The sequence below is a fragment of the Oncorhynchus clarkii genome, chromosome 25 (genome assembly GCF_045791955.1).
Source record: "Oncorhynchus clarkii lewisi isolate Uvic-CL-2024 chromosome 25, UVic_Ocla_1.0, whole genome shotgun sequence".
Taxonomy (NCBI): Eukaryota; Metazoa; Chordata; class Actinopteri; order Salmoniformes; family Salmonidae; genus Oncorhynchus; species Oncorhynchus clarkii.
The window spans coordinates 37,365,113-37,380,416 of NC_092171.1; the positions used below are offsets into that span (position 1 = coordinate 37,365,113).

A 15,304-nucleotide genomic window follows, 5' to 3' on the forward strand; every position below is an offset into this window, starting at 1 on the left:
TGATGCACAGGTAGGCCTACATCAGAACAGGAAGTATGTGCCTCTTACGCACAGGTAGGCCTACATCAGAACAGGAAGTATGTGCCTCTTACGCACAGGTAGGCCTACATCAGAACAGGAAGTATGTGCCTCTGATGCACAGGTAGGCCTACATCAGAACAGGAAGTATGTGCCTCTGATGCACAGGTAGGCCTACATCAGAACAGGAAGTATGTGCCTCTTACGCACAGGTAGGCCTACATCAGAACAGGAAGTATGTCCCTCTGATGCACAGGTAGGCCTACATCAGAACAGGAAGTATGTGCCTCTTACGCACAGGTAGGCCTACATCAGAACAAGAAGTCTGTCCCTCTGATGCACAGGTAAGCCTACATCAGAACAGGAAGTCTGTCCCTCTGATGCACAGGTAGGCCTACATCAGAACAGGAAGTCTGTCCCTCTGATGCACAGGTAGGCCTACATCAGAACAGGAAGTCTGTCCCTCTGATGCACAGGTAGGCCTACATCAGAACAGGAAGTCTGTCCCTCTGATGCACAGGTAGGCCTACATCAGAACAGGAAGTCTGTCCCTCTGATGCACAGGTAGGCCTACATCAGAACAGGAAGTCTGTGGGGGTGTTCACTTGTTGTAATGGGTCTAGCCTCCTGTTGGTAAAATAAACTTTTTTCCACACAAACTTGTTTGATGAGCTTTTTAGGGGTTGAGAGAAACCGTTAATCCCTGGTGTTGATTTGGGTATGAGAAAGGTCAAGCATTAATCCTTGTGTATTAGTAGGATGAGCTGTTTGAGAGCGGCAACATAAACCTGTTTTGGCATTTTTCTCTGCCTCCTATGACGTGCCAAATGCCAAATCATAAGAAACGATGTGTTGTTACACAATATAAAATAATAATCAACATTGACAGATTATGAGAATACATTGCAGAAAGGATGCAATACCCTCCCGAAAAGAAATAAATCCTAACCCATCCACTGCTGCCATAATGTACAATACGATCATAACTTAAACTGTTGAACTCTATAATGAAAGCAGCCCATCAATCCAAATGTCTTTAACTCATGTTTATACAATCCCTTTCATTCTTTAAAAAAATCCCATCACATTGCTCTGTTTACATTATTTCAACACCGTTACAGGGATTTCTTACATTGTTTTAAGTGGCGCAAAGGGACTGCGACTGCGAGAGCGATGGGAAGACCCGATTCCTAAACCCTTTCTGAGTTGACCAGTTATGTAAAACAAGGTTTTCGAACATTACACTGGACAGTTTCACCGACGTTGCGTGTAATGTCACTCGACAGTCCCCTGATTTAACGTGCAAAGCGTTGCCCGACAGAGCCTCAATGGAAGAGGGGGGCTAAAGGAGGGGAGAGAGGGGGGGGGGTCTTTTGATGCCGTGCATCATCCATTATTCAGGTGTGGTGACTCCTCTGTGTCCCCGCTGGTGACTCCTCTGTGTCCCCACTCCAGACCACACGCACATGCAGACAAAAACACACACAGGCACGCATCAGTTCTCCGGCTACAAAAACAACAGCTGTCTGATTAGCACCACAAGTGTATAAAGTTCTACCTTCACATTATGCTGCGGGCTCTTGGGTAATGATTCCCTCCAAGGACAAGTGTTTAAATTGCCTGCATATGAGCTACTTTAATATCTAATGTTCCTGGAACATTTGGAAGTGTCTCGCTTTGAACTCTTCTATAAAAGGTGTGCTGGGTACGTTTCAAATAAGTGCAGGAAAGACTTTTTCCACATTTTTGTTAGGTTATAGGTTATTGTAAAATTGATAAAATGTAGCTTTGTCATTATGGGGTATTGTGTGTAGATTTGATGAGGGGGAGAAAAAAAAAGTTTTATTTTTGCTCAATTAATTAATATTAAAAAATGATATTACACTTACATAAGTATTCAGACCCTTTACTCAGTACTTTGAAGCATATTTGGCAGCGTTTACAGCCTCAAGTCTTCTTGGGTATGACGCTACAACCTTTGCACACCTGTATTTGGGGAGTTTCTACCATTCTTCTCTGCAGATCCTCTCAAGCTCTGTCAGGTTGGATGGGGAGCATTGCTGCACAAGTCTGGGCAAGTCTGGGCTCTGGCTGGGCCACTCAAGGACATTCAGAGACTTGTCCAGAAGCCACTTCTTCGTTGTCCTGGCTGTGTGCTTAGGGTCGTTGTCTTTTTGGAGAACCTTCACCCCAGTCTGAGGTCCTGAGTGTTCTGGAGCAGGTTTTCATCAAGGACCTCTGTACTTTGCTCCGTTCATCTTTGCCTCGACCCCGACTCTCCCGTTTCCTCCAGATGTGACGTTTGGCATTCAGGACAAAGAGTTCAATCTTGGTTTTATCAGACCAGAGAATGTTGTTCCTCAGGGTCTGAGAGTCTTTTTGTGCCTTTTGACAAACTCCAAGCGGGCTGTCATGTGCCTTTTACTGAGGAGTGGTTTCTGTCTGGCCACTCTGCCATAAAGGCCTGATTGGTGGAGTGCTGCAGATGGTTGTTTTTCTGGAAGGTTCTCCCATCTCCACAGAGGAACTCTGGAGCTCTGTCAGAGTGACCATCGGGTTCTTGATCACCTCCCTGACCAAGGCCCTTCTCCCCCGAATTGGCCGGGCAGCCAGCTCTAGGAAGAGTCTTGGTGATTCCAAACTTCTTCCATTGAAGAATGATGGAGTCTACTGTGTTCTTGGTGACCTTCAATACTGCAGAAATGTTTTGGTATCCTTCCCAAGATATTTGCCTCGACACAATCCTGTCTCGGAGCTCTACGGACAATTCCTTCGACCTCATGGCTTGGTTTTTGCTCTGACATGCATTGTCAACGGTGGGACCTTATATAGACAGGTGTGTGCCTTTCCAAATCATGTCCAATCAACTGAATTTACCACTGGTGGACTCCAATCATCTCAAGGATGATCAATGGAAACGGGGAGCACCTGAGCTCAATTTCGAGTCGCATAGTAATGGGTCTGAACATTTATGTAAATTATTTCAATGGACTGATTTCCTTCATATGAACTGTAACTCAGTAAAATCGTTGAAATTGTTGCATGTTATGTTTATATTATTTCAGTATAGTTCTTTGTGGATCATATCCAGTGGGCTACATCATTGGCTCCGTTCCAAAACCTTTTCCAACTGTGACCTGTCTTAAACTTTTGGACCCAAACCGCATCCTTTAGTGAGCACTTCCAGTTTGTCTACATTCTTGAGACGTCAACACATGGTTTTGAGAGACGACGGCGGCGGTGGTGGTGGTGGTGGTAGCAGTGTATATATTTTCACAGTGTTTGACTTCTGTTTTAATGATGATACATCTCTGTATGATGTGTAGGTATCTTTGTGGACCTCCAGTGTGAATATATATATATACAGTGCCTTGAATTATTCAGCCCCTTTACTTTCAGTGCAGCAAACTCTCTCCAGAAGTTCAGTGAGGATCTCTGAATGATCCAATGTTGACCTAAATGACTAATGATGATAAATACAATCCACCTGTGTGTAATAAAGTCTCCGTATAAATGCACCTGCACTGTGATAGTCTCAGAGGTCCGTTAAAAGTGCAGAGAGCATCATGAAGAACAAGGAACACACCAGGCAGGTCCGAGATACTGTTGTGAAGAAGTTTAAAGACGGATTTGGATACAAAAAGATTTCCCAAGCTTTAAACATCCCAAGGAGCACTGTGCAACGATAATATTGAAATGGAAGGAGTATCAGACCACTGCAAATCTACCAAGACCTGGCCGTCCCTCTAAACTTTCAGCTCATACAAGGAGAAGACTGATCGGAGAAGACTGATCAGAGATGCGGCCAAGAGGCCCATGATCACTCTGGATGAACTGCAGAGATCTACAGCTGAGGTGGGAGACTCTGTCCATAGGACAACAATCAGTCGTATATTGCACAAATCTGGCCTTTATGGAAGAGTGGCAAGAAGAAAGCCATTTCTTAAAGATATCCATAAAAAGTGACGTTTAAAGTTTGCCACACGCCACCTGGGAGACACACCAAACATGTGGAAGAAGGTGCTCTGGTCAGATGAAACCAAAATTGAACTTTTTGGCAACAATGCAAAACGTTATGTTTGGCGTAAAAGCAACACAGCTGAACACACCATCCCCACTGTCAAACATGGTGGTGGCAGCATCATGGTTTGGGCCTGCTTTTCTTCAGCAGGGACAGGGAAAATGGTTAAAATTGATGGGAAGATGGATGGAGCCAAATACAGGACCATTCTGGAAGAAAACCTGATGGAGTCTGCAAAAGACCTGAGACTGGGACGGAGATTTGTCTTCCAACAAGACAATGATCCAAAACATAAAGCAAAATCTACAATGGAATGGTTCAAAAATAAACATATCCAGGTGTTAGAATGGCCAAGTCAAAGTCCAGACCTGAAACCAATCGAGAATCTGTGGAAAGAACTGAAAACTGCTGTTCACAAATGCTCTCCATCCAACCTCACTGAGCTCGAGCTGTTTTGCAAGGAGGAATGGGAAAAAATGTCAGTCTCTCGATGTGCAAAACTGATAGAGACATACCCCAAGCGACTTACAGCTGTAATCGCAGCAAAAGGTGGCGCTACAGAGTATCGTTCCACTTCATGATTGTGTCCCACTTGTTGTTGATTCTTCACAAAAAAATACAGTTTTATATCTTTATGTTTGAAGCCTGAAATGTGGCAAAAGGTCGCAAAGTTCAAGGGGGCCGAATACAGTGCCTTGCAAAAGTATATGTCATTTAGCTGATGCTTTTATCCAAAACATATATTTTAGATATGGGTGGTCCCGGGAATCAAACCCAATATCCTGACATTGCAATCACCATACCAACTGAGCTAAAGAGGACAACCACGAAGATGACTAATTATCGTCTTGTTTTTATTCCTCTTCCTCCTGGCTTTTTGTTTCTTTCTTAGTACTTTTATTATTTTATTAGGTTATTTTATGATGTGAAGCACTTTGTTACTTGTACTGAAAATAAATAAAATCATTATGATGAGTATTGTAATAGTCAGTCATCTGTTGACACTGGTCTCAGCCAGCCTGTTGTTCATGATGCCCAGCGCTCCCACTCCTCCAGAAAATCCATTTAGTCTGTTTTGGTTGGAGACGGACGGCCGAGGGATCCCATTGGTTGCTGCCTCCGACAGCTGCTTCTGCATCAGTGCCAGGTTCACCTGCAGAGGAGAGAAGAGGTTCACGTGATACTTTAATAACTATAATGAACAAAAATATAAATGCAACAGTTTAAAAGACTGTACTGTGTTACGGTACTTATAAGGACATCAGTCAATTGAAATAAATCATATCAAATGTTATTGCTCACATACACATGGTTAGCAGATGTTAATGCAAGTGTAGTGGTGAATGAATGGCACGGCAATGGGCCTCAGGATCTCATCACGGTATCTCTCTGCATTCAAATTGCCATCGATAAAATGCAATTGTGTTTGTTGTCCGTAGCTCATGCCTGCCCATACTATAAGCCCACCGCCACCATGGGGCACTCCGTTCACAACGTTGATATCAGCAAACCGCTCGCCCACACAACGCCAAACACGTCGTCTGGGTTGTGAGGATTGTTGGACATACTGACAAATTCGTTACAATGGTGTTGGAGGCGGCTTATTGTAAAGAAATGACTAATTAAATTATCAGGCAAAAGCTCTGGTGGACATTCCTGCAGTCAGCATGCCCATTGCACGCTCCCTCAAAACTTAAGACATCTGTGGCATTGTGTTGTGTGAAAACAGTGCACATTTTAGAGTGGCCTTTTATTGTCACCAGAACAAAGTGAACCTGTGTAATGATCATGCTGTTTAATCAGCTTCTTGAAATGCCACACCTGTCAGGTGGATGGATTATCTTGGCAAAGTGGAAATACTCACTAACAGAAATGTAAACAAATTAGTTCACAACATTTGAGAGAAATAAGCTTTTTGTGCGTATGGAACATTTCTGTGATCTTTTATTTCAGCTCATGAAGCATGGCACCAACACTTTACATGTTGTGTTGATAGTTGTGTTCAATGTAGATAAAAGATAAGACAGTCTCTTAACTCAGAGCTAAAATCTCATGTTATTTGATCAGATCCTGAATTACGGTACCATTTCTGTTGACGTAGTCTCTCCACTCTAGATAATAAAGGCTCATAGATGGTTAGAAACAAGATGTACAACATACCCTCTTTAAAGGGAGACTCAGCGAGATGAAGTTGCAGCACCGCAGATATTGATATGAACTCGATACCAGACTGCTCTCCCAGTCACACAGAGTGGTCTATCACAAGGGTGCGCTTCAGGCAACACAATATCTACGGGACCAAAACACCTGAGAAGTTTAGCCTCGCACTTCAACACGATTAGTTGTTGCGGATATTTACCCAATATTGTATTTACGTGCAACGTGTACCTTTAAGCGTTACTTTTCTGTCTCTTTGGACAGTTAAATCAGCTTCCTGTTTCTTTGGACAGTTAAATCAGCTTCCTGTTTCTATGGACAGTTAATTCAGCTTCCTGTTTCTTTGGACAGTTAAATCAGCTTCCTGTTTCTTTGGACAGTTAATTCAGCTTCCTGTTTCTTTGGACAGTTAAATCAGCTTCCTGTCTCTTTGGACAGTTAAATCAGTTTCCTGTTTCTTTGGACAGTTAAATCAGCTTCCTGTTTCTTTGGACAGTTAATTCAGCTTCCTGTCTTTTTGGACAGTTAAATCAGCTTCCTGTCTCTTTGGACAGTTAATTCAGCTTCCTGTCTTTTTGGACAGTTAAATCAGCTTCCTGTCTCTTTGGACAGTTAAATCAGCTTCCTGTTTCTTTGGACAGTTAATTCAGCTTCCTGTTTCTTTGGACAGTTAAATCAGCTTCCTGTTTCTTTGGACAGTTAATTCAGCTTCCTGTTTCTTTGGACAGTTAAATCAGCTTCCTGTTTCTTTGGACAGTTAAATCAGCTTGCTGTTTCTTTGGACAGTTAAATCAGCTTCCTGTCTCTTTGGACAGTTAAATCAGCTTCCTGTCTTTTTGGACAGTTAAATCAGCTTCCTGTCTCTTTGGACAGTTAATTCAGCTTCTTGTCTTTTTGGACAGTTAAATCAGCTTCCTGTCTTTTTGGACAGTTAAATCAGCTTCCTGTCTCTTTGGACAGTTAAATCAGCTTCCTGTCTCTTTGGACAGTTAATTCAGCTTAGAGTTAGCATCTACAAGCTGCTTGCGTACCAAAAGGATATACAAAAATATATTTTCAACAACATAGACAATAGATGGCACATTGCATATATTGCACGACGACAACACTAACCAACATGAATCGGGTGCAGTCTAAAACTTTGATTTAAATTAGTTTCAATTCATGGCCACACCAGGTGATACTAGATACTAGATACTATATAGAGAGTGAATAAACCCCTTCCATTTATAAACAAGAACAGGGGCTTTTGACTAGAAATGAAACTAACAGTGAACCTTAACCATTTAACCGCTTTCTACCCGGAACTTTCACCTTATTGGTCGCCAGTAAGTCCCTCATGGAGATCATCTCCCCAGACATCCGCCGGCCTCCATCCGTCTCGCTCTCGTTCACCGCGTCTGTTTCTATGGAGACAGTCCGCCGCGCCCGGGGGTGTCCGTGTCCAATGCTGCTGGGCATCACGGCGTTCCGGCGAGGCCGGAGTCTCTTCCCGATCCCGGCGGAGCAGCAGCGGCAGCAGAGAATGCCCAGCTTCCTCAGCAGCCAGTTAAGAGTCTGCTTGAGTTTTGGGAAAATGAAACTTTGAAATTCAGAGACATGAATTAATAACAGTGTTAAAGCACACACTCTTCCTCTAGGTATGTGGGTGTGTGTACTACAGGAGTCTGCTGAGCCCGGCCTCCCCAATTAAGGTGCCGCCAACCTCGTGTGTGTGTGTGTGTGTGTGTAAGAGGAGGGAGAGCCAGTAGACCGAGGAAAGGACAGAGAATGGGCAATTAGAGCTCACCATCTTGCACTGAATGTGTGTGTGTGTGTGTGTGTGTGTGTGTGTGTGTGTGTGCTTAAAACAAATATAGCTAAATATAAAACATCACCTGCTTGATGACGATAGATATGACGTTGAACAGCGAGTAGATACAGCAGACGCCCATCAATATAAACAGGAAGTTCCCCAGTCTGTAGGCTGTCTGGTTCCCATCGTACGCGACCCTCTGGCTGCTCACCATGTCCCCGAACCCGATGGTGCTAAACGCCACAAAACAGAAGTACAGCGAGTCCAGATAGCCCCACCCCTCCACCGTTGAATACATGGCCGATGCACAGCAGGAGATCACCACAGCGGCCACACAGAGAATCAGCATCACATAGTACACTGAAGGCTTCCATCCAGCCAGAATGTCCCTGTCTCTATCTCTGGGTCCTGGCAGTGACGCCTCCCTGCGGCCATCGTGGGGCACCACGCCCTGGCGCTGATGCTGCAGCCCGTGGCACGACTTGAGGACGAAGGCGAGCACCGTGATGATACGCTCCAGGAAGAGGTTGAAGAAGAGGATGGTAGAGGCGCAGCCGATCAGGCCGTAGAAGATGAGGAAGACTTTGCCGCTGACCGTGGCAGGGGTGGTCATGCCAAATCCTGACCGGAGAGAGAAGGGGAGGGGAACAGAGAGACACATATTTCCCTCAGATTACACAGACCCACAAAGAATTTGAAAACAAATCCAATTTTGATAAACTCCCATATCTACTGGGTGAAATACCACAGTGTGCCATCACAGCAGCAAGATTTGTGACCTGTTGCTACAAGAAAAGGGCAACCAGTGAAGAACAAACACCATTGTAAATAGAACCCATATTTATATTTATTTATTTTCACTTTTGTACTTTAACTATTTATTTTCCCTTTTGTACTTTAACTATTTGCACATCATTAAAACACTATATAGACAATATGACATTTGAAATGTCTTTATTCTTTTGGAACTTTTGTGAGTGTAATGTTTACTGTTCATTTGTTATTGTTAATTTCCCTTTAGTTTATGATCTAGTTCACTTGCTTTGGAAATATAAACATATGTTTCCCATGCCAATAAAGCCCCTTAAATAGAAATTGAAATGAAAGAAAAATGATGAGTATAATTACCTAACTCTCCCTGTCTGTCTGTTCCTAAAAAGCCCACTCATGCATCCCTCGTTCACTTCCAAGGTAAAGGAGAATAAAGTAAACCAGGTTGCCATAGGTGACGACGTCTCTTAATACTTCCAGTTTTTTTTCCGAAGCATCTGTCTCTTCCTCTCTCTCTCATTCCTCGCTCCTCTTCTCCTTAGAGTGAAATGATAATTTAGTGACGGGGGGGGTTTTCATTACCATTCTCACAGATGTGCTCCTCGGGGAGATGAAAGAGAAGTCTCTAAAAACAACTTCTCCTTCAAAAAGAAAGACCCAGGGCTTCAACTGAACATGCTTGAGACTAGGCTACTGGAGGGAAGGGAAAATAGATGCTTGCTACAGGAATGGCTTTATTGGAGTCTGTTTGTGTGTCTAACCTTTAATTATCTTATATGTTGACGGCGGGAAACCCTATAGCCTATACCATATAGCCTTTACCCTATAGCCTATACCATATAGCCTTTACCCTATACCATATAGCCTTTACCCTATAGCCTATACCATATAGCCTTTACCATATAGCCTTTACCCTATACCATATAGCATTTACCCTATAGCCTATACCATATGGCCTTTACCCTATAGCCTATACCATATAGCCTTTACCCTATAGCCTATACCATATGGCCTTTACCCTATAGCCTATACCATATAGCCTTTACCCTATAGCCTATACCATATAGCCTTTACCCTATAGCCTATACCATATAGCCTTTACCCTATAGCCTATACCATATAGCCTTTACCATATAGCCTTTACCCTATACCATATAGCATTTACCCTATAGCCTATACCATATAGCCTTTACCATATAGCCTTTACCCAGTACCATTTCAAATAGCCCATGGTCCCTGACATATCAATTCAAACCAGTAACATAATAAAAACAGTTGATATCATTTTGTTGTTTTGTCGGGTATCTGAAACAACATTTTAAAAAATGCAACTTTAGAAAATGTTTGTTATTGACTTATCTAATTAATAAGATTACGACAAGACCCCACCAAACAGTATGAATTGTTCTTCAGCCTTGGCCATCGGGATAGAGTTCCATAAAATTGAGAAGCTTGTCATTTTCACTAAACCTCAGTGTTCAGAAAAGAGCAGTATGTTTTATCCCATACTGTGCCAACCACCTTAGTGCATCAACATGTACTCAATTTCAAACCTCTGGTTGTATCATCTGCCGTCCCTGGGTTATATCTCTGTGATGCATACATCACAGAAAATATGGACACCGGGAGGGAGGCAATGTCCTTAATTAACTGTAGTGGATTTGTAATGGTTGACAGCCTACTGGAAACAACAACAGTAAAAACAAGAAATGTAAATATCTACAATGAAAATAAATAACCTGAATAATTAATAGCCAGTTTTGGCAAAACCTAAGTCACTTTTCATTAGTTATTTGATGTTAAAATTCATTCACCTTGATTAGATTATACTTTATAGCCTATCATATCGCAAACCTGTCTACTCATTTCTTTTTGCATTCATTCAGTATTAAGATCTCACTCTCTCGTTGTTAAAGATCAAAGGGTGATTTGGTTAATCAGTTTGTCAAGATGTCTTCATATAATTTGAAGTGCAATTCATTTCCTGAATTATAACAAAACTGACGCATTTGTTTTTTAAAAGGTATGCAAAAATATATATTTAAAATGTGATTGTCATCTTATACCTGCGTCATTGCGCGTAAACGTGAAACAGGTCTGTGGCACCAATTCTAAATTATTCAAATGGTGCATTTAGATTTTAAAAAGTGATACATTTCGCAATACACCACAATCTTTACTGAACCTTCTTGCTTTGTTTCTGAGCTTACCTATGGTCGACACAACGGTCCCCACGAAGTAAAAAGCGCCGGTAAAATCCCAGCGAGGTCTGAGTGTATCCACGCGGATACCGGCGACGTTCGCCTCCTCGTAGAACCGGAGAAAGGTCTCCAAATCGGTCCGGGTGAGGTTGTGCTTCTGGGTGAAGTTCTCGAAGCGCTGCGCCCACCGCTCTTTGGCCTGCCGCTCCTTCGGTTGTTCCAACGCGGAGAACACCGCCGCGCCGCACAGCAGATACAGCATGATCAGCACCGCTAGCATTAGGAACCGCGCGTTATCATCGTTCATCGCGCCGAAGCAGCAGCCTCTCCGGCAAGCCATTACGGCGGCAGAGAGGACACCGAGGACCCGGGGAGAAGGATCCTCCGCATCCTCTCAGATAAAGGCTAACATGAAAGCCTTCCAGATAAGTCAGCATGTATAGTTCGATATTTAGACACAAGTGCCATAACTGATGGGAATGTTTAATTGACAAAGATACCAGGTTACCTCGGCTCACACCCTACCATCCGCATGTTTTATGAAAACATTTAAAAATAAATATAATATCAATATTAAAGTTGCTTGTGCGTCATAGATTTCCGTAGAAGTGCCGATAACTAGTGGGAACTGTAGTTGATTGATTCTCGCATGCGTAATGCAAAACAATTCCCGAAAAAGATCCCCAAACTGACTGGAACAGGCTTCATCATGTATGTCCTGGTTATCTTCATCATGTATGTCCTGGTTATCCTCGAGGCAGTTGAGGGGAAGGGTGAGGTCAGCTTCGCAGTGCACTCCACTACCTCCCCGAACAGGCGCAGTGAGAGCTGGACAGGCTCACGGTAACGGTTACAAAACCCAACGAATTCGGCGCGCGATGGGACTAATACAAGTAGCGGTTATGTTGAGGCGTTGTCCCCAGTTTACTTCTCAATAAGATACCAGTCATGAAATAAATGAAAAAGTGAATAACTGATCAAATTCTATTAATGGCACAGTTCAATGCAGACAGACAGACAGGCAGGCACACACAAACCATGCAGGACTGGTACACATGGCATACCGTGACCTCACCTCACACCATGCAGGACTGGTACACATTGCAGCTCACAGACCTCACCTCACACCATGCAGGACTAGTACACATGGCAGCTCACAGACCTCACCTCACACCATGCAGGACTGGTACACATGGCAGCTCACAGACCTCACCTCACACCATGCAGGACTGGTACACATGGCAGCTCACAGACCTCACCTCACACCCAGGAAACAGGGGGAAGGAAGGCTAGGTGCTAACTTCCTAAACAGGCATTGGAGCTGTCTATATCCTTCCTGTTTGGGGGTATCATCGGATGTGGCCACAGTGTCTCCTGACCCCTCCTGTCTCAGCCTCCAGTATTTATGCTGCAGTAGTTTATGTGTTGGGGGGGCTAGGGTCAGTTTGTTATATCTGGAGTACTTCTCCTGTCCTATCCGGTGTCCTGTGTGAATTTAAGTATGCTCTCTCTAATTCTCTCTTTCTCCCTTTCTCTCTCAGAGGACCTGAGCCCTAGAACCATGCCTCAGGACTACCTGGCATGATGACTCCTTGCTGTCCCCAGTCCACCTGGCCGTGCTGCTGCTCCAGTTTCAACTGTTCTGCCTGTGATATTATTTTTTATATATACAACTCGACATTTATGAACATTTGAACATCTTGGCCATGTTCTGTTATAATCTCCACCCGGCACAGCCAGAAGAGGACTGGCCACCCCTCATAGCCTGGTTCCTCTCTAGGTTTCTTCCTAGGTTTTGGCCTTTCTAGGGAGTTTTTCCTAGCCACCATTCTTCTACACCTGCATTGCTTGCTGTTTGGGGTTTTAGGCTGACGTTCTGTACATTACTTTTAGATATCAGCTGATGTACGAAGGGCTTTATAAATACATTTGATTTGATTTGATTGGCTGCTGTAACACTGATAATGATGGGCCTAGCAGCTTCCTGAGCCAGGTACTTTTAGTATGCCTCAATATTGAGTATTGTCAGCTGAGTATTGTTTGTAAGTTTTTGCTTCAGCCATAATGAAAACATAAAACATTTTTGGAGCAATGGGGATCCCATGGCAATAAAAGGTAGCTGCTACCACAGTTGCTAAGCAGCAGTTCATTAAAATTGGAACATACACAAAAAAAATCCCAGGCTACAAACACCACAGAAAACCTGCTGCAGTCATTATCAAGATGGTGCTGACAGAGAAGGGTGACTTTACTTTACTGACTTTATTGTCCCCGTGCGGAAATGTTGATGCAGTATCATGTACACGTTTAAAGTGGCATTTAGAAACAGTAGACAACAACTCGACAATACAAAATTCCTAACAGTTTCATAGAGAAGAAATAAGACCAGCCTGCTAAACACCTCAAGCTGTTTAGGAGGGATATCACACCTGGATATCACACCTGGAGATCCCACCTGGATATCACACCTGGATATCACACCTGGATATCACACCTGGAGATCCCACCTGGATATCACACCTGGATATCACACCTGGAGATCCCACCTGGATATCACACCTGGATATCACACCTGGCACAAAGTCCATTTTGACTTTAACTCCGACTCAGCCGTATCCCTTGTTCGGACCACGTTCCTTTTTTTCACGGCGTACCAAAACACAGCAGGCGTAGACACGGTAGATGAGCCGGCATTCTGGAATCGACTGGCACTCCCCTCCATTCCTCCAACTGGCACACCCCTCCGTTCGGTGATCAGTCCTACCACGACGGTGGTAGAGCTCATCACCAACCACAATAAGACAGCCTACAGGGAGGTCAGAGAGTTAGCAGTGTGGTGCCTGGACAACAACCTCTGCCTCAACGTCAATAAGACCAAGGACCTGATCGTGGACTACAGGACAAAGAGGGGAAAGCACACCCCCAACCACATTGACAAGGATGTAGTGGACGGGTCGGGAGCTTCAAGAACCTTGGCTTCTACATCACTAACGACTGAACATGGTCCACACACACCCGCACAGTTGTGAAGAGGGTACGACAGCACCTCTTTCCCCACAGGAGGCTAAAAATATTTGTCATTGGCTCTCGGATCCTCAAAAAATTCTACAGATGCACCATCGAGAGCATCTTGATTGCCTGTGTCACCGCAAATGCACTGCCCTCGACTGCAAAGCACCACAGAGGGTGGCGTGGACAGCCCAGTACATCACTGGGGCCGAGCTCCCTGCCATCCCAGGACCTCTAAATCAGGCGGTGTCAGAGGAAGGCCCAAAACATTCTCCAGCCAACCAAGCCATATACTGTTTACTCCGCCAGCATCCGTCAAACGGTACCGGAACCAACAGGCTCACAGCTTCTAACTCCAAGCCATAAGACTGCTAAATAGCCATAATCCTGCTAAATAGTTAATTAAATGGTTACCTGGAATGTCTGCACTGATCCTATCTCACCCTGACTATGCACCTGTCTCTCACTCACAAGACTGCTAAATAGTTAATTAAATGGTTACCTGGAACAATCTGCACTGATCCTATCTCGCCCTGAATATGCACCTGTCTCTCACTCACAAGACAATTTGGAAAGTGTTCAGACCTCTTGACTTTTTTCCACGTTGTTATACGTTACAGGCTTATTCTTAAATTGAATACATTTCATTTTTTCCTCATCAACCTACACATAATACCCCATAATGACAAAGCGAAAACACAGTTTTAGAAATGTTTGCACATTTATTACAAATAAAAACAGAAATACCTTATTTATAAAGTATTCAGACCGTTTGCTACTGTATGAGACTCTAAATTGATTTCAGGTGCATGCTGTTTCCATTGGTCATCCTTGAGATATTTTTACAACTTGATTGGAGTCCACCTGTGGTAAGTTAAATTGATTGAACATGACTTGCCTAGTTAAATAAAGGTTAAATAAATAAAATAAACATTTGGAAAGCCACACACCTGTATATATAAGGTCCCACAGTTCACAGTGCATGTCAAAGCAAAAACAAAGAACACAGTTGCCTCCATCATTCTTAAATGTAAGAAGTTTGGAACCACCAAGACTCTTCATAGAGCTCACCGCCTGGTCAAACTAAGCAATTGGGGAGAAGGGCCTTGGTCAGGGTGGTGACCAAGAACCTGATGGTCACTCTGACAGAGCTCCAGAGTTCCTCTGTAGAGATAAGAGAACCTTCCAGAAGGACAAGCATTTCTACAGAACTCCACCAATCAGGCCTTTATGGTAAAGTGGCCAGACAGAAGACATTCCTCAGTAAAAGGCATAACAGCACGCTTGGAGTTTGCCAAAAAGGAACCTAAAGGACTCAGACCATGAGAAGCA

The 15,304-nt window shown here is 43.6% G+C and overlaps 1 protein-coding gene across 1 annotated transcript; it reads right to left on the bottom strand.

Annotated features, from left to right (window-relative positions):
- Positions 1-5,030: 5,030 nt before the first annotated feature.
- Positions 5,031-11,303, bottom strand: LOC139383944 (potassium channel subfamily K member 13-like). Its single transcript, XM_071128564.1, has 4 exons — positions 10,973-11,303; positions 8,074-8,612; positions 7,511-7,756; positions 5,031-5,192 (listed from the first exon to the last, which is right to left on the bottom strand). The coding sequence occupies exons 1-4, from the start codon at positions 11,301-11,303 to the stop codon at positions 5,031-5,033; spliced, it is 1,278 nt and encodes a 425-aa protein (XP_070984665.1).
- Between the last annotated feature and the right edge of the window lie 4,001 nt (positions 11,304-15,304).